The sequence below is a fragment of the Aedes albopictus genome, chromosome 1 (genome assembly GCF_035046485.1).
Source record: "Aedes albopictus strain Foshan chromosome 1, AalbF5, whole genome shotgun sequence".
NCBI classification, from domain to species: domain Eukaryota; kingdom Metazoa; phylum Arthropoda; class Insecta; order Diptera; family Culicidae; genus Aedes; species Aedes albopictus.
In genome coordinates, this window is record NC_085136.1 from 187,240,333 (window position 1) to 187,261,475 (window position 21,143).

A 21,143-nucleotide genomic window follows, 5' to 3' on the forward strand; every position below is an offset into this window, starting at 1 on the left:
TTTCACCTCAATTTGTCCATTTCTCACTCACGCCAGTATATGTAAAGTCTAGCTTTTGGAATAAAGTAAAACTTCCATTCGGCTGGTTAAGCCGCAAAAATCGATAATTAATTAATTTAATTAAGAATCTACAGCTTTGAATGAATGTAATATTTGCAAAAGTAGCTACGCCCTTTTGAAATGTTGGGACCGAATTCCCCGACTCAACACTCCGTTCGTGATCGTAGTCCTCCATCCTCGGCCGCACCCACATTTTCCAGATCACTCTGCACCAGATCCGCCCTCCAGGTCTTCTTGTACCATCCGGATCTCTTGCGATCACCAGCTTTGCAGGACTGTTGTCATTCTTCTCTGCCACACACAGTTTTCCTGCACACCGCCAGAGATGGTCCTTAGCATCCGATGCTCCTACACTTTGAGTGTTTGCATGTCTTCCCAGGAGCGTAGTTCAGGTCTCGTGTCGGTAAAGAGACACCGACCATATCAACATTTTCTAAATAGTACATATGGTGAGATGATCTTGAGAATTTTTATCGATCACAGGGATTTCACGGCTAGTTTTTGTCTGATGTTAATAAGGATCCCAGGTAGACGAAGTCCTCCGTCACCTTAAAAGTGTCTATCTCCTTCTATCGAATCTGCTGCCAATGCTTCCCTGTTATTAACCCTAAAAGGGATACCTTCATGGTCTCTATTTCGTCACCTCGCTGAGTGTGTTCCATCAAAGACGAGCTCTGAAAGGCGCCTGGGGTCCAATGGACCCCAGGTATTCCTTTTAGGGTTAATGATTCCTCCGCTAGCATGTACTTTGTTTTGGACACGTTCTTCAGTGCGACGTTTGCTACTTCACGTTGCAGATGGGTGTACACTAGGGTGTACAGTTCTATCACCGTACCAAATGCTCTCGTATCCATATGATCCGCAAAACAGACCAATTGGCCAGATTTTGTAAAAAACCTTGCCCTGCCTGTTGTGTCCGTCGCATAACACCTACCAGGCTTCAACATCGCCAGCAGAAATGAGAGTTTATCACCTTGTCGTAGTCTCCGGCGAGATTCGAACGAACTCGTTCACTCATGTATCCTGAGCATCCTGGGCAGCTGCTTGCTGTAGCCTTGACCTGTGTTCAGGTCAGATTCCCATCGACTTCCTTGAGCTCCTTGTTGAAGCTTCGTCGCCACGACCATCTCCGTGTAGACATCCATCTATTTGAACTTGCTAACGTTAATGGTTAGGCCCGCCGTAGAGGAGCGTTCCGCCAGGTAGTTGTGCTTGCTCTGCATGTCAGAGCGTCGTTGGGCTAGTAGAGCAACATCATCGGCCAAATCGGAACCGTAAAGATGTGCCATAGTGATGGGTTGTCAAAGTAGCACACGATTAAGTGCACGATCAATCGCCTCAACCATGATCTCGTCGATTGCGCCGAGAAACAGTAGCGGTGATACCATCCTTATCTTTATACCAGCGACTACCCGGATGGGATCGAACAAAGCTTCGTTTCGCAGGACCCTCCATGTGAAGGCTTTGTACTGCGTTTCGATTAGATTAGGTGGACTATTTTTTCTGGGCCTCCCTTGAATCTTAGGGCGTCCACAGATTTTTGTGGTTAAGATCGAATGCTTTTACGTAGTCACACGCGAAAAAATCTGTCTGATAAACGTGAACAAACAAACGCAAATATGAGAACAAGCAAATATACACCGTGAACTGGAACTAGTTCCAGCTGCCAATATAAGCGTTCTAGAAACCGTGATATCTAGTTCACGGTGTACATTTATTATTGTTGTTATCGTTGCTATGCATAGTTTCCGTTTGTTCCCGTTGCCGTGACTGAGAGTTCACGTATATTGGAACGGATTTTTTGCGTGCAATAATGTGTGGAATGCGTGGACAGCATGGAGTCAGCTTTGAGCATCTCTGCTCAAATGCGAACCCGGCAGCTTTGTTGGATTCCATGGATCTTATCTCATGCAATGATGGCGTCTCAGAGCTGACGCGGGTGATTCGCCGTACCCTAAGCGGTTCGGACGTCGAAACATGAATAAGTGGTTCGAAGTGCTCAAACCAACGATTTAGCTGGTCAGTTGGGTCGATCAGTAACTGTCCTGTAGCGTCTTTCACAGGCATCCTCGGAATCATCCTTGTTCCACTCAAGTGTCGTAACATATAGTAGAGGAGATGGATATCGTCAGTTGTGGCGGCTTTCTCCCTGTCGTCAGTCAAGGAGTCCACCCATGCTCAATTGTCCCGTCTACAGCTGCGTTTGACTTCCTTTTCTTCTAGAGCCAAATAACGTTGACGGGACTCGAATTTTGGCTCTGGTTCTTGTCCGCTCTATCGCGGCCTTTGCTTCTCTGCGCTAGTCAGTCTTCTGCCGGATTCCATCAGTGATTCACTCTTTTTGTCGAGTACGCAGCTGAACCAGGTTATTCTCGCTGGTTCCAATAAAGGCTTTTTTGATTACCGTCCACTGCTCTTCTACGCTGCCAACTTCCGGAACATCCACTGATCGGGTTCCAAGTTCGTCAACAAACGATCTCTTCACAGCTGGAATTTCTACTCGGCGTGTGTTGAATCGTCGTCTGAGTCTTTCCTTGTGCCGCTGGATCCGAGCAATGCGTTCCCAGATCTTGCCGATTAGAAGATGATTGTCAGACGCGATATCAGCGCAGCGTTTTTTTCCAAACATCGAAATACCCACGTGATTTTATGCCATGGTCATTGGGGTAAGAACGAGTCCCCTATTTCAAGGTCGTTGTTGCCAGAACGCATTTTATTTATTTATTTTTTATTTACATCCACGCTATCGGAGCCGATCTTCGCGTTGAAGTCGCCTTTGCAGATTCTAATGTCGTCTTTTGGAACTTTATTTCCGACGGCATTAAATTCGTTGTCGAAATTCGACCGCTATATGGACCGGTCGATACGTTACTTTGAATTGTCGAGTAAAGCCGTATTTCGAACCTGGCAGTAATGATTATTTTATTAATTGGTTATAACTTGATAAGCGCCGCCTGTGCCGGGGCGCTAAGTAGGAAACCAACTCCTCGGTGTCGGGGAGCGGAGCGTTAGCCGGGAAGTATAGCCGGTGCATGCTGGTGACCAACTTTTTCGGGCTCATCTTGACGAGTTCAGCTTCCATACAATCCTGGCCAGCAGCTGACTTTTCGATTATGGGCTGTTGCCTAGTATGCTTAATTTCCCACGACATGGAAGTTGGCTCGTTGTTGCCCAATGCTGTGCTGACGTAGTCATTGCTTCCGCTACCTTGGTCCTCTATGTCTGTGCTATCAGCGTCAATCAGGTGTTCGTCGTACCCGAGCAGAAGGGCATACCTTACAAAAACCGTGCTAATAGCAACCTGTGCTCAAGTTGGTATTGTTATATTATTCTAAGCAATGTTATGAGAACACCACAATAACAAATGGAGGTATTTGAGCAAAGTTAGGTATTGATGTGGTATTGCTGATTTAGCTGGGAAAATAACTGAATAACAAGATTTGTCATTACATCTGGAGCTATCGAAAAATATTCAATTCAATAGCAAGACTTGGTTATTTCATACCTTCTGCATAACAAATAGAGCACTTGAAATTTATGGCATGTATTCATTATTGAAATAACATGGCTTGTTATTTTTCAGGTGTTATTTATACAAAATTATGGTATTCATTTTTGTTATTTTGTCCACCATATGAAGGGAATATCGCGGTATAATGTTATTTAAGATAAATACTTCGATATGTTATTTTGTTGCTATTCTTTTCTGCTCGGGTAGTTCTGCTTACATCTTTCGATCATCGCACGCCCGTCCGTCAGGAAGTTGTCATTTTTTCCCTGTATTGATCCAGTTGTAACGATAAGGGAGGCTGTGCTTGAAAATTGTGCTACGGATGGCCGTGTTCGCTCGACAGCTGGTGAGCGCCGAACTTTCCAATCGTCGGTTTGAATTTCTCCTGGCCTACCTGAACGTTTAAATCTACTATGATGATCCTTTTGACGTCGTGTCGTGGCTTAGGCAGTGTTGGTACTCGCGTTCGAGCTGCACGAAGAATGCATTCTTGCTTCCTTATGTGTGAAAATGCTTTTGAAAATTTCAGTGATTCCAATGATATCAATAACGATATCAACCTTAATGAAATGAAGACGTGAGAAAATATTATGTTTTATTATTATTAAATCAAAAGTATATGTAGCCCTTTACATTAATAATGTTGGAGAAGTTATAACGCATTTCATTCACACAGATGACCTGGGATTGAATAACACCCCTGACAAACTCACAAAAATGTACGTTCTTTCTTTGAAAAGGTAGTAAACTCGTAAGACCTGAGATGGATAACCCCAAAATCTCTTATACGTTAAACCTTTTGATCTGACGCGGATGATGTTTCAAATTGTGATCAATTGGATACACTTGAAAAATATATTTGTTTCGATCAAAATCTGTTTGTCTATGGTCGAACATTACTCGAAATTTGCTGATCTTCTCGACCTACCACCCGACGAGTTCTCTCATTGACGTAAGCTGCGCTGCTCTGTGCGATACATGGCGACCGGCAAACTATAATTGCGCAGCCTTGCAATGACTGTCAAATAATTACTTACCATTCACCAGCCGGCCTGCGGAAACTATCAGCACGATGATTCGATGATACCTACCTACCCGCTGGCGCTGCCACACTCGCTCAAGATCGTTCTGATTTTGTCGACTTTCGATCAATAGAACAATTACTCACCAGTAATGGCAATCTTCTGGAAACCCGCGTAGTAGTGACGGTGTGTCAAATCAGAACAATAGTGGTGTGCAGAAGCGGAAATTAGGTTCTGCTTTGAAAGAATAAGAGTAAACATCCTTGAAAGGTTTTTGCATGCCAAGTAACATAATGCCATGATTATTCCACTACGCTGGTCTAGTACCTTTTACATCTTGATAGACAGATTCAATTGTTTACAACATCTGATGCATGAAGCCAAACAACTACTGAAAAAAAAGGTAAAAAGATGCATGAAATTCAATTGGAAGAAAAAACGTGTTCTTTATTCATCTCAAAGATTTATTATTATAGTCAGATAGAATTAAGAGACCTCGATTTATTAGCGCGGGTTTTTTTTTTCAACTTTAAACGATGATTTGCTTGTTATAGTTGCATTTGTGAATACGTGAAACATATTTTGAATACAAGCTTTTTCATGCATATTAAATGAAAATAAAGTAAAAATTATGCAACCATACATATTTGGAAGAACGACTGACTCTAAAGAATATGTATCATAAGAAAATGAAAAACATAGCACTGAATGTTCCTCTTTCACCTTCATAGCAAATGCAATAAAGCAAATGCATTAAAGAAACATATAATTTCATCTTGATCTTCTGTTTTTTCTCACTTTCAGATGAACTGAGCTGCAGTCTGCTAGAATGGGTTGAACGGAGAACGAAAATCTAGCTTCCTTTCTGCATATGTCGGTGTGTGCTATGTATATATAGTTGAGCGGAACCGGAAGTCCCAATTACATCACAATGCCGACTGTCATATCAAAGTTTGCCAAAAAGTCCTTCGATAAGCTCGAGGAGCTGGGCTGCTCCAAAGAGCTAGTCTCCCGAGGACTACTTGGGACAGCCCTTGTCGCCTACGGTTTGAAGCTGTCCTACCCATACATCAAGCAACAACTAGAACGTAGTCAAAGTACAACAACCGAAACGAAATGTGATAGTGGTCTTAGTAGAAATGAAAACAACAACCTCACCAAGGCGGTCATCGAGGATCCCGAGGACAAAATCGAAAAAATAATCATCGAGAAGAAACGAAGACGGAAAAAATTGCCTGGCCTTAACCTAGAGTTCATTCTCCAGCTGAAAAAGTTGATCCAAATCATGGTGCCGCGTATTTTGTGCGAAGAAACGGCTCTGCTGGCCGTTCACACCACGTGCCTCATATCGAGAACCTTCCTGAGTATTTATGTGGCCGCGATGGAAGGCGCCATAGTCAAGTACATTGTGAGGAAAGATGTGAAAAATTTTGTGCTTATGCTGCTGAAGTGGTTCGGCATAGCGATACCGGCCACGTTCATCAACTCAATGATTCGTTATCTGGAGAACAAACTAGCACTGGCGTTTAGGTGAGTCGAACTTCCTTGTTTTGAGATGATTTGTGCTTTCCTGGAATAGCGTGTACATGAGGTAGATGTCAAAAGTCATGCATTACGACAGTAATGATCTGAGAACAAAAAGTGCATAGGAAGGCTAATATATTTATGGCTAATTGTAAATGTCTGCTGATAACTGTCTATTTTAAATTGATTTTCAAAGATCGTTGTTTGACCCTTATAACTAATAATCTACAGAATTTATAGACTCTGTCATTCCTGCTGTGCTAAGTTCATTTCAACTGTGGATGACTCAGACTAAGAATCACAATTGATGGTAGCGACATGGAAAAGACATCATGATTATTTACGTAATATTTACATAATTCTTATTATTGAAACATATTTTTTTTTCAACGCACGCTAATTGAAACGTATTAGGCAACCTTGAAAAAATATCATGATATTAAACTCTTTTTTTTTTTCAAAAAACGAGATTAAAATTTTCTTGTCCGACCGAAGGTACTATGCAAAACTTTTCGGAAGGACTCGGAAGCTAAAATCTCAAGTTGACTGGTATAATAAGTCAAATCAACAATAGGGTATTGTTCCCTTATTAAGCATGTGGTTCCAATTTTCATCCTACGAAAAACAAAGGATTGAAGCACTGTTTTCTTTGTTTCTTATTTTTGCACTTTTTTTTGTTGGAAGTGACCACGCATGAAAACAAAAAAAACTGAATCAATCAGTGCCGTAATCGCTTGTTTTCAAATAGGATGAATATGGGAGCGTGAAATTACTGATGGCACTTGTGGGTTGTTTAGGGACTGTCCTGACCCGGCCTTCCGATGTGGACTAGTTGGTGGACGTGCGACTTCTTGGATGGTTTGATTGATGCCGACACGGAATAACTTTGGGCAATCTTGGCGGGTTTTCCTTGGCACTTGGGTGGGAATTTCCGTAGGGTTGTCTAACTCAAACACTTAGTATCACTTTCACAATTTATTTATAGTCCATTAGACAATTTTTACAATCATAACACTTTATTTAAAAACAAACGTCTTGTATTCCCGCCTCAAAATGCAGAACTTCAGATGCACAAATCTTAAGAAGCAAGCTTCAAACAACAGTGTATTTCATCATTCCGTTCTTGCTCACTAGTAAACTACTAAGCTTAAAATAAGAAGATCAGCTGCGCTGGTTTTGTTTACGAAGAAATTTGTGCGCTCAAAATCGTGAGTAGGGGTCAAAGTCGGCTGTTATTGTGGCGGCTATATTGGGATTCTAACAGGTATGTCCTTAAACTACCCAAAAAACTACCACATAAACTACATTTAATCCATGATACATCTTTTTTCAGTCATTTTCAGACAATTTCTTTTAGTCAACTGCAGTGTTGATAAACTCACACTCAAGCACACTCATGAACCGCTCCTGCGAGAGCAAAGTTTTCTTACGCGCGAGATTTTTTTGCAAAATCTCGCTCTCAAGAGTCAAGCGCCGAAATCTCGTTCGCTTGTAAAACGAATCCAAATCAATTTTTTTTTTCCTTTATTGAATACATAGCTGAAAAGTTAATACAAACTGTGGTCAGCTACAAAACTAGGGAAGCCACTCCTGTTCAAGTATCGCTATATTACCTAAACTTAAGCTAAATCACTTAAAACTAAACTCCATTCTCAAATACATATTTTTTTAGATTTCTTTTAAAATGTACAATGTTTGTTTCTTGTTTGAGGAATTGCGGAAGCAAACTGAAGTGTATTACACCGGAATAAAAGATGTTTCTTGCTGCTAGTTCAGTTCGAGGCATACTAGTGTAAATTCTTTCTCTTTGTCTAGTGAAATGCGAGTGTACTTCTGTTGCTGGTACTAATTCAAAGTTATGTTTGATGAATCCATTTTTGATTTTGTAAATAGTATATATAATGCTATATTTATGTAGATAATTCAATGGTAAAATACTCGGTGTGTACAGTTCGTTTGAGGGAAATAAAACAGGCAAGCATTTTATAATTTTAATAACTCTATTTTGAAGTACTTTCAATATATTTAGATGGTTGCTTGCAGCAGAACCCCAAAGACAAATAAGATACGTAAGATGAGGAAGAATGTATGAATAATATAGATGCCAAGCGCTTTGTAAGCCAATACATTTACGTACTTTTTTTATTGAAAAAATAAAAGGGATAATTTTACTTTTTATTTTTTGGATATGTGACTGCCATTTTAATTTAGAGTCTAATACTAAACCGAGGTAATTTGTTTCATAAACTTGCTGCAAAGGTTTATCGTCTATCGATAATGTTATTTCGGGTACTTCGTTGGACAGTGTGAATAACATGAAATTCGATTTGTTTACGTTGATTGACATCCTATTACAGTTAAACCATTCATGCAACAAATTCAAATCATGTTGCATCATCTCTTTTAATTCAGATAAGCTACTAGCACGATATTTGCTGGCTGCATCATCAGCATAGCATTGCAATATTCCTTTCAGAGGCAACTGTAACAAGTCATTTATAAAAATGTTAAACAGCATTGGCCCCAATATAGACCCCTGAGGAACACCAGTGCAAATTAGCATAGGATTACTTAACGTATCATTTACACAGCAGACTTGTTGGCGATTAGAGATATACGATCTTAAAAGCTCAGTCGCTTGATTGCTGAAACCGTAATACCTTATTTTCTCAATCAAAATATCATGAGGAATGCAATCAAATGCTTTCTGCAAGTCTATAAAAATACACGCAACAAATTGTCCATCATCCAAGCCTTTGACAAGAAAATTAACTAGTTCTAAAGTTGCAGATTCTGTACTTGATTTCGGTATAAATCCAAATTGGTTGCTGTGAATAAGTTGATGTTGGAACAGATAATTAGTTAGCTGTTGGTGGATAACTTTCTCCGATATTTTTGACAAAGCAGGCAATATAGATATAGGACGAAAATTTGTTGCATTCAACTTGTCACCTGATTTGAATAACGGTACATATTACTTTGGACTGTTTCAAAACGTCATCAAACGAAGATGTATCTATCATGTTATTAATCAGTTCAACCATTTTCGAAACTAAATAGCTTTTACATTTTTGCAAGAATTTTACTGAAACTTTGTCTAGGCCACATGCTGCACTTGAATTCAGATTATCGATAATTTCCTTAATTACATCTTCTTCGATACGATAGAAACGAAAATCATTTTCAGTTACTCGTGTCATGAATGATCTAAAATCGCCAAGGATTGCTTGTTGAGGTAATGTGAGGCGCCCAATATTGATGAAGTGTTCATTAAAACGATTGGCAATCAGTGTATCATCATTCAGCAACACTCCGTCTTGTCGTAATGATAGTTTTTGTGCCGGTTGCACTGCTGTTTTCCGTTCAAAAATTAATTGTCTTAGGAGATCCCATGTTGCTTTGGCGTTGTTTTTATGACTTTCTATTTGTTGCTTGTAATAGTTTTCTTTTGCGGTTTTAGTTTTGTTTCTCAGTTTGTTTCGCTCTGTTACATATTTCAGGTAAAGTTCACTTTTCAAAGCAGAGTTACATGGAGCATTTTTATAACTTTTGTATAATCTATTTTTCATCTCAACTTGCCGCATTAGCGCTGTGTTAATGTATGGTTTTCGTATTTTGAAACTTTTTTTATATACAATTTCTTCTTTATTTTCACTAACAATTTGAGAAAGCTTTTGAGTGAGATGCTCGAAACTTTGACAATCACAAATTTGGCGCTGCAGTGTTTCATTAAGAAATCTATCATAGTGTATAACATAAATAGTTTTAAGTTCCTCAGGTTTTTGAACTTGTTTTTCAATAGATAGTATAAGAGTTTTGTGATCCGAAAGGTGGTTTTCTGTATCTTTTGTTACTAACTGCATTTTTGAGTTTAATTGGTTTGTAATAAAATGATCAATGGTTGTAGATATAGTATTAGAAATGCGTGTTGCATATTTTGGGTCTAAACTATTTAGTATGACAAAACCTAAGCTCTCAACTCTGTAACGGTAGTTTTGCACAAGGTCATTTGACCCATCCAATAGATTTATGTTGAAATCGCCACATATGTACAGGTTTTCATAATTGTCAATCAAGCGTTCAAACTTATCGAGAAATTCATTGACTTCCCTTCCAGGATTATAAACACCCATTACCTTAACACCGAGATCTATCAAATCAACTATAAGAAAGTTGTTCACATTGTCATGATGATTCAAAGTCAGTTGACTTTTCAGATTTCCCAAGACAAATATAGACACTCCACCGCCTCGATCTTTCCTGCAGCTGTGATATGAGTTGTAGTTGGTAATATTACAAATTTCATTTTCGTACAACCATGTTTCGGAAAATACTATCACATGGATAATTTTCTTTAATTCACTAATCATTTGTGTGAGTTCATCAATTTTATTTCGGGGCCGGATCACAACGTCCGAGGCCATACTATCCCGGTCATTGAGTCGCGTTTTTTTGCGAAATAACGTCCAAAAGATTGGGTGCGTCATAATATCCTATGTGCCTTCTTTCCTTGGACTTCGTGGCGTATCTGGATGTTCGGACGTTATGCCCCGAAAAAATGCGCCATAAAGTCCTGGGACATTATGGCCTCGGACGTTATGATACTGCGCCTTTTATTTCTACAACTGCGAGTATTTACATGGAGAATATTGAAGTGATTGCTAGATAATTCATTAACTTCGGTAGTATAATCAATTCTTAATTCATTTATTATATTTGGACAATGATCCACTATGATGATTATTAGTTGAATGTAAAGAGGTAAATCAAATTGTTGAGTTTTGAATCAACCTACACAAATCTTGAACATTATTGATTTTTATAGCTCTTGAATCCTCATCCTTACGCAAAAACACCTCTCCATTCATAAACCACACAAACTTGTAGTTATGCTCCCTCTTGTGTTTCCGAGCGGCTGCCAAAAGTCGTTGATTTGCTGGTGTTAGGCGATGATTGAAAAAAATACGTTGTTTCACTCCCAGGCCAATTTCGTCACAAAAAATGGGCCGCTGGCGAGATGCTTTCATCAACCTTTCCTTCGTCAAGGCACTTGCAAAACGAACCAAAATCGGTTGAATTCCATTCTGATTCGACGATGATAACCGTCCCACGCTAAGAACACCCTCAGCATCATAATCGATGTTCACTAAAGCAAACATATTTTTCAAAAGCACTCGCAGATCCTCTTGCGCAACTTTAATTACATTCGAGATAAGGAGATGTCCTTCGAAACTTGCCTGTTTCAGAGTATTCATCTCATAGTTAAGCTCTTCGATACGTTGGTGCGTAGTGACACAATCGGACTTGATCTGTGACACATCTTTTTTCAGAGTACAAATTTCGTCCTTCTGATGAGAAATAATTTCTTTCATAGCATCAAATTCATCAGATATGTACTGCTGTGATGTTTTGATGCATTCCATTTCTGATTCTAGCTTTGATACTGAATGTTTGATTTCTGCTGACATTTCGTTAATTCTTGTATTGGTATTATCGGCTGCTTCACGAATATCACTTCTAATGAGCTTTCGGAGCTCATTAAATGTCATTAAATGCTGTTATAAGGACTGTTCAATTTATAAAACGGACAAATTTACAAGGCTATAAAATGAAGCCGCGTGGTTCAAATTTAACCACCCTTGCTTCGTTGTTCAGTACATCATCTCTCATTATGGTAACTATTTTTGAATCGAATAGAAATAGTTTTATTTTATGGAAAATCGGTCAGGTGTTAAATGAGGTCAATTTTTCGATTGCTGGAAATTGAAAATATATATATAATATATATATATAATTACTGTTTACATACGGTATATCGTTTTTAATATCAGAAAAGTAGGGGGATTAGGGGCATAATGGACACCCGGGGCGAAATGGACACCCCTGTTTTTGCCGAAACCGTTGACTTTTATGTAACACTTTTAATGCATAAGTGTAAAGGAACAAGTCATGGTTCTATTTTTCAAAAGTACCATATATATTGCTCCAAAATAACCAAAATATCATTGAAATTGAAACATGTCTTTCATATGGTGAAATTCTTATAATTTCGAAGCAGCATCAAATAAGGTATTACGAGTGTTGGAGTGTGTCCACCATAAAAACAAGTGAGTTGTTACCGTATCTACATGTATACAGAGATTTAGCAATGGATGAAGTATTTTATTTTTGATCAGAATTTACTTAAAATAGCAATTTTAATGTTGTAGTCCATTCAGGGCGAAATGAACACTGCCAATTACGAATGGATGTACGCGCATTGCATACTGTTAGGCGTTTTAGAGAGTTTTAAAAATAAAACAATCCGATTATTTTAGCTTAAAGTTCATTTAATTAACTTCGATGTAATGTAAACTCGTCTAAGATAGAGTATTATATCTGTAGCATTGATCTCCGTAGGCAGATTTCTTAACTATTCGATGTAATCAAACAATTAGCGTAAAATATGCAGGGGTGTCCATTATGCCCCGATGGGTGTCCATTTCGCCCCGTACCTTTCCTGCCAGCCCTAAAAAATACACGATTTCAAATTCGTTATTTCTTCACAATAAAGACATTCTACCTGCTGTAAATGACTGAAAGACGTAGGAAACAAGCTAGAGTTGTATACCAACTGATAATATGTTAAGTTTTTCTTCGTTATACAGGTCTAACGTACCCATTTGCTTAGGGTGTCCATTATGCCCCTAATCCCTCTATGTGCCATGCTGCAGCAGCATGAGTAATAAACATTCTGGCGAAATTTAAACTCAATTGGAAAATTTGTTGCTGAGATATTAAAGTCTCAAGTGAGTTTCGGTTTTTTTGAATAAAATTCAATTGCAAAGAAAAAAGGATATGAAAATATTGAATAAACATTTTTTTATGCTTCCAGTCGAAAGTAGGAATAATGTGGTTTTAAATGCAGAAAACTGCTTCTTAATAGCATTGGTTTGGTTACTGTGCGCCATTACAGGCACAGGAATCAGAACAGTATCGATAAAGGTTATTCCAAATAACAATGCAAATTTTTCATAACAATGAAGTTGGAAATAAAAACTTTACATCCGATTATTATTAAATGAGGTGTACAATAACATAGGACCAACTGTGTTGAAAATAAATAATCTTAAGATTCGCTAGAGTCTAAACTCTTTATCAATGGAGCAAAAAGTATGCAATTTTTTACTATGACCACCTTCATGGGCTAAATTTTTGATGAAGAATGCAATTAAAAGTAAATTTTTCTTCCGTATCATCCAGAAAGCAATATTCTACTACTCTGGACAAATTTTTAGCCGAATCCGTTGCGCTATTGCAGTACAGGACTTAAATAAATATTTTTTAATAATTTCTATGAAAACAAGGCAACTTACAATATCAAGCTGGAGGCTGCTTGGTGCATTATTACTGACCAACTATTGAGCTCTCCATTTAGTAGAATAGTATAAGATTCCAATACATTAAAAACTTCAAGAAAATGTGCATGTTAAGTATGCAAAACTGATGATTTTTTTGAAAAATAAAAAAGATATCGCACAAGCAAGTTGTCCGTTTTATAAATTGAACAGTCCTTACGCTAGATTTGCTTTTGTTCTATCATACAATCCTAAAAACTTCAATATAAATATTAAGAGCACCAATAAATAAAGCAAGAAATGAGTGAATTAACGAGTCAACTCATGCATGATTTTCTCGACGGTGAGTTTGGCGAGTTAGAATCGCGCGTGAAACAACTCAACCATGAGTTTTGAGAATTTGAATTTTTATCACACTGGTCAACTGTCAATTCGATCAACACAATTAAAAATATGTACTTAATTCTATCGAAAGTGGAATCAATATTTACATATAATTCGTCATACGTTGGTCCCATTTTCTAAATGGATGTCGGTACACTCACAACGCCTTCCAATGAATCTACGTAACGCTTGAAGAAAACGATCCGTAGATAAATCCGTTACCAACTCCAGATGAACGTCTTTGGCATACATACACACAAATACTGCCACGTATGCTTTCAGAGCGGTTCCGCTGGGTGCCGCCGGTCGTACATATACTAGTTCAAAATATTGGAGAATGGTCGTAAAATCGTTACACGAGCATTCAGAAGTTCTCCCATGAATTGCTGCAGGGTTTTAGATTTGACTCTAAAATAACGGTTACATTGATGTACTACTTCTCTTACTACGCTACGGACGCCCAATGGCCAATAATATAACCTTACGATGCCCAACAATAGTTGTGGTCCTGCGTGGAGTAGTTTATGGTGGTAATATTTTAAAAGTTTCTGGTAAACGAATGTCTTGCTTGTCTTACGATTGGATATTTGGTGTCTTCGTTTTCGGATAAGAGTCCCAATCGCCCACCAACTCGAATTTGATTATCCTGCACAATGATTGGAATAAACCATCGTAATGGCGAGCCTCTCACTACCGTATTGCCTCCTGAAAGTACGCGTTTTGGTTTGGCACTAGTCGTTTTAATCACTACTCGTTCAGATTCACGCTTTTTTTTTAATTTTATCACGATTTCCATTTCGTTTTTATCACACATGTTCCAAAACATTCCAAATTAATAGAAAATCAGTGTAACATAGCTCATTCCATTAGCACTGTTAAAAAATGTTATCTATGGTTCAGAAATTATGCAGTTGAACGATTTTGAATAAAAAAAAAAAACATTTATTTTTCGTTTCGCCATATTTGCGGTTTCGTTTATTTCACGACAATTTTTTTCCGTGATAAAACCAAAAAACCACTGTTCCTTCCATTCATTCTTGAACACATCCTGTTGTACGCATCAAATAATCGTCTGTTCATTTGAAGTGCGCCGTATCACCGTTTGCTAGGTTAGATTTTCCGCAAAATGTTCATCAACCGCAACCAGCATGCCTTTCGTCTCATCAAATCAACGACATTTGAAGACTTGTGCACATTCCAGCTGTTTGGCGTCGTTCCTTCTCTACATCCTCCTTTATCAAATCGACTGATTGTGTTAGCTAGGATTCGCAAACATTTCGGAGCCAAGGTGGGCTCAATAACTGTTCCCGATGTCTGGCTCAATAACCAGCCCGATCAGCCCATGCGGATCGAAAAGTGTCGCAATGATCGACAAAATCTTTCGCTTCGATTGTATATTTTTTGAGTCTAATTCGGGAGTCTTGAATGGGAGTTTCAAAATATCCGCAGTCGGGTGCCGCACTAGTCCCAAAGTTTTCACAGCTGGTTCGGGATCATGTTGAACTCCTTCGAATCTCACAATGATCAAATCTTCTTCTGGTATACCCTGAAATACCAAACGACAATTGGAAGCCCACTTCCTGAGCCCTTTTGAGTTAGTCATTCAATTCGGTTCGTAGTTCCCATGCTACTTCTGCTCCATCTAAAAGATCATCCATTGTAGACATCTTCTGTTGCAGTCTGCGCTGCTGGGTAGCTTGGGTAGCAAGTTCCAAGGCAAGCTATTTCAGTGTCCTAGTAGCATGGAAAAGAGCTGGCTTTGTACCGTATGTGACCTTAGTTAGTTCGTATGTTGAAATCCTCCCAGTGCATGAGATCCGTGTGCCATAGGATACTTTGGAGCGGCGCGTTTTCCTCACTAATCCCGATTTGATGGAACATCTTCTCGGCGTCTGCTATGACGATGATGTCTTTTTTCTTTGTCTTGTTCGATTTCGCAGGATTATGGACCGTTGAATGATCAGTCCAGCCAACAACGTATCGTTGAGCGAAGCGACGTCCATGTTGACGTTTTACATGACGCGTTAAACACCACACGTAGGAGAACAAAGTAAAAAAAACAAGATGGGGTAAAATAGCCCAACTCATGCCTCTTGAGCCTGGCAGTGAAACCCACGGAAAAACTTAGGATTTCCCAATTAAAATTGGCAACTTCCGGTTTTACTTGCAATTAAGGGTTTCTAATGATGTAATAACCAGACCAGTGTTTCCAAGGAGATTGAGGCACATGTGTGGGCGCATGATTGTTTGGTTACGTTATCCATGACTAGAGTCATTCAAATATGATAATCATTGTTCAGAGTGGGGGGGGGGGGGGGGTTGGTAAAAGTGCGATACTCCATGTATATTGAGTATACGAAAAAGCATAACAGAGAGGGAAAAGGGGTCTGGAAATCATTTTCCTCTATTTTTCGGAGTGGACGTAATTTTTGAATGTTTTCATAAAGTGGCCTCTTACTCCATGGGAGATGGCCTTTTTGCACCACTTCCATTCTACGAACCAGTTTTAAAAATCGCTAAAAAAAACAATGAAAATGCAATAGTTTCGCGAGTATTTCTGCTTAAGTATCAAATAATTTTTGTTTAGTTGCTGTTACCTTGCCTAACAAATGAGACTATTTATCATTTAGAACGATTAAAGTTAGGAAAATGGCATCTTACCCTCACTTTACCATACCTTCGTTATGGTGTTTTACTCCTTAAATACGGGGTGATGGGGTAGGTAACAATGAACATTGATGTGCTTCTGATTCCGCATGCAATATGTGCATATGACCTAATTCTAGGTCCATTATGAATTTGTTACATTGGTTACGTAGATCCGAATCCGTCAGTAACCTACGTTCCAGGCTTTGAAATTACCGATGTCCTTTGACTCTCCAAGCCTTCCAAATGCGACTTCATCAGATAAGAGAATTGTCAGAAGCAATAAATCCTTGTATTAGTTAATTTTATGTCAAATATTTGACTCCGTGTACTCGGGGTCTAACATTTACTTGATGATTAAGATGGCCCATACTTATTTGAAAAAAAAAAATACAAAAATGCCCCAAGCCTTACCTTCTGAACCAGTTGTTTTGGTCTCTCAAAAACTTTGTTTAAAATGTGAGCGAAATCGATTGAGTCTAAGGGGCACTTAACGAGCTTGAAGTTTGTATGGACAAACTTGTCCAAATTTATGTATAAATCATAAGATTTTGATTTTTGCTGCTAGTTGGCGCTGTGAAAAATTACCATGTAAGCCTATATTATATGGTCATTTTTCACTAAATTGGCCATAACTCAGGAACGAAAATAAAGTGCATTCCAAAAATTTCAGCGATCAAAGCTTTTAAAATTACCTTCTCAAAAATATTTTTTTGAAAATTTTCCGCAAGTTCGGGCATAGTTTTTCCGGCTTTTCTTTATTAATTTTCTCAACGGTGGAAAATTTTGTGGAAAACTTTTTCCAGTTCATATTTTTTTGGATTCCCGAGAAAATTTGCTTTCATTTTCATTAAAAAAAACTTTGTTGCTACGATGCTTCGTTCTTGAGTTATGATTTTTCAAAGAATGGGCTTATATAGCACATTTGGACATTTTTCAACAAAATTGGCCATAACTCAAAAACGAAAAAAAAGTGCATTCCAAAAATTTCAGCGATTAAAGCTTATATAAAAACCTTCCCAAACATATTTTTTTGAAAATTTTCCACGAGTTCGGGCATAGTTTTTCCGGTTTTTCTTTACTAATTTTCTGAACAGTGGAAAATTTTGTGGAAAACTTTTTCCAGTTTATATTTTTTTTTGGTTTCCTGAGAAAATTTGCTTTCATTTTCACAAAAAAAAAACTTTGTTTCTACGATGCTTCGTTCTTGAGTTATGATTTTTCAAAGTAAGTAGTGTCAGGGGAAAACAAAAAATTTCCACCTGAGTTTTCCGGAAAAATAGGCAACCCTGAATTTTTCTCAATTTTTTTTTTGTTCATATATCCATGAGCCCTGCATGTGGAAAAAGTTTCATGAAAATCTGAGACCCTTCGGCCCAAACCCGTACGATAATAAAAAAAATCCCCATATAAGTCAACGCAGATTCCAATTATTCAAGAATATTAAATATCACATAAAGTCAAAGAAAACATATTGGAAAGTCTAAAGTAGCAATACCAACTACAGCAACCTTTTAGCAACTAAATATGCAAAATTTTGCTGAAACGCTTAGTTCATAAGAGATTACTTGATGCTGCACATTGTGAACATGCGGGTCCTTTTATACCGAACAGATTGGTTTTCTAAAAGCACTTCCTTCGTCATTGCATTCGTAAACTGTACGACGGAAAGTTAAGATAATTTTCGAGCCAAAACGCATTTTGATTGGATATCCATTCAAACATTAATGCGCTCAGCATGTTCTTCCGGAATGGCTGTACATTTACCGCCTATCGGCTCGTAGCATTTTATTTCCCTAATCTGCAATATACTCGATTTAATTCATGCTTTTAAACTGACCTAAAAGTATGGATCAGAACTAAATCAATTGATCGAAATTTCCATCGCTTTCCAAAGGCAGTGTTTGATCGATGGCATTATCTAAGAATAAACGTGCCTTCAAGGTACGGAGCCGATCATTCCGGTTAGATAATTGGCCGTCTTGCAAAGCACAGCCCACCAACAGTGTACCGGGTATGAGCCACCTTATACTTCAAGACCTTGTGCTGATCGTTTACTTAGCGAAAAGCTCGACCCATAACCATACCGAGAGAGCCATTAGAAGAGCATGTGCTGTAATTGAGTACTTCAATAATTCAATCAGTAAACTGGTTTCACATTATCCAACGGAGATTCTACCGCGGTCGTTTTGAACGGGTGCACTTTGGAAGTGGTTTGTCATTGTGGAAACTGGTAGTACCCACACACCATTGCTTACTGCCGATGCTCACTAGGCGCAGTTCAAGTTACTTAGAAGGTACATTGACTTAGCTTCTTTCGTCGCTGTGCAAACATAGTCTTGGCCTTGGACAGTCGAAACCGTGAGAATTATAGGATTACTCTCCACGATCGGTTCTGGCGAATCTTAGAACAGAGTCTGCTCAATGCCATTAGGAGTTTCGCAACATCGAGAATGCGGTTTTAGCCAAGTAAAGGCTGGATTTATTTAGCAGCGAAGGATCATACCGATAGAGATGTAGGTCAAGAATGTTTGGTTCGCGTGCAGTTACCCGAAGCAGTCAAAGTGATCGTGAGCAGTGGCGAACGGTTGATGCACATGATTCTTCTAGAAGCCCATGCTGTGTTAGAAAACGGTTACATTTTATGAGGAGGCGATTGTATGAATTATTTTAAATGTGACAGGTCAATATTATAGCTCCTAACAGCAGTGATCATTATTTTTGCATACATCTCATGATCGCTGTTGTTGTTGGTTCACATAGCCTTGCATATATTCGGTGTAATTAGCACCTCATACATCCTTTACTACAGTACTTATCTGCATATGAATTATTTACACCTTTCCTTCATTGTCTTTTCCAGAACCCGTTTAGTGAATCATGCTTACGATATGTACTTCAAGAACCAGACTTACTACAAAGTATCGAATCTGGACGGCCGGATCGAGAACGCAGATCATCGGTTAACCGACGACATTTCGACCTTCTCGAGCTCGGTCGCTCACCTGTACAGCCACCTGACGAAACCATGCTTCGATCTGATGTTGATTGGAATTGCTATGGCACGCTCGTCGCGAAAAATGAAAGCCAACATTGTGATGGGACCGGCGTTGGCAACGATCGTGATTGGAACGACGGCGCACATTCTGCGTATAGTGTCACCCAAATTCGGTCAGCTCGTGTCGGAGGAGGCTAATCGTAACGGATACCTGCGTCATGTGCATTCCAAGATAATCACGAACGCTGAGGAGATCGCCTTCTACGGGGGTCACAAGGTAAGTATCCGCGCAGATCCGTTCCTGGTGCGATGCCGTGAATACTAATTCGTGTTAAACCAACTTTTTTTAAGAAGTGCATTGAGCTAGAATGCCTGACGATGAATGCACGAGTAAGTTCTTGTTGGCGAGGAAGTGGTTGCATAGGGATTTCCAGTGACATTCTTCAATGGATCTGAGTGTTTCATATGTCACATACCGTCAGTAGAGGTGTCATTGGTCCAAAATTGCATAGTGCTTCCTTGTATAAGTCGTTTTTTTCCCTCCCCTGTTAGGGAAATTAAGCCACTGCGTCCAATAAGCTGACGCATAAGTCGTTACAACAATAGGTACATATGTTAGCTCTAAATTAATTTCAAATTTTGTATACCGTTAATTTTTATGTAATTATTTATTGGTTTGGACATGAGTTCTTTCAAATATATTTAAACGGTGATATTATTTAATTTGAATTAGCCTAATTTCACCCCTTCTAGGGTGATATTGGTCCTAACATTGAAATTCATACAAAATACTTCAATAAAAAAAATCGCTCGCAATAAAAAAATATTGAATAAATGGATTCTTACGCGCAACTTTTGAGGGTTTATTCAGTTTAATATACCATCATAGACAAACAAACGTGAAATTTGATCATATTTATGGTCAACAATCAACGATTCAACACACTTAGTTCTAATTAGCATTATGAATGGAAAATAGTAATATTCTTTATAGAATAGAAACAAACAGAGATGCAACCAGTTATAGTTCTGCATTTTTTTCCTCCCCTGTTGGGGAAATTAAGCCACTGCGTCCAATAGGCTGAACTTTTGTGGCATAACATAGTTCTGCATAATATATAGAATAGTTTCCAAAACGTTGTGCATAAATTTATGTGTATGCTCGCAGACGTTTAAATTAATATTTGTATGGTTCTTGTGCATTTGCCTGGCCCAAAGTCACTTCCAAAATGCTCCAAAAACTCGAATAAATAAGTTTTCCATACAAAATATTATACAAAATTCAGATAACTAATAAAACTCTACCAAACCACTACTCAATACACCCTGAAACCAGCAAGTCATTACATGTCGGGTGTTCAACTCTTTTCTGCGGTAAATTTTAATATAACTATACTGGTACGCCTAACATTAAAATTTCCGCCACTTTTTCTAAAAGGAAAATTAACCATGAATTGTTTTTTTTTTTAAGGTTCATCCATCATTGGGGGGTTTCATTAGACTTAAATTGGGCGTTTCTGTAGCGTGTTAAAGCCCTCGGGAGTTTCGAAGGCTGTAGGGGTTTACAAGGAATTTCAGGGGATTTCATTAGGTTTCCAGGGATTTGGAGCGTTTTTTGATGTTTCATTGGGTTTCTGGAGAGTTTTTGGGTGTGTTTTAGA

At 38.5% G+C, this 21,143-nt stretch overlaps 1 protein-coding gene across 7 annotated transcripts in view; it reads left to right on the forward strand.

Annotated features, from left to right (window-relative positions):
* The window catches only part of LOC109423119 (ATP-binding cassette sub-family D member 1), a 94,817-nt gene that overhangs the window by 62,833 nt on the left and 10,841 nt on the right, over positions 1-21,143 (forward strand). For all 7 annotated transcript variants that reach the window (XM_029852156.2, XM_029852159.2, XM_062846009.1 and 4 more), the window contains 2 exons: positions 5,398-6,123; positions 19,348-19,759. In XM_029852156.2, the coding sequence (XP_029708016.1) occupies positions 5,525-6,123; positions 19,348-19,759 (1,011 nt within the window). In that variant the 5' untranslated portion in view covers positions 5,398-5,524. The remainder of the gene's footprint in view (positions 1-5,397; positions 6,124-19,347; positions 19,760-21,143) is intronic.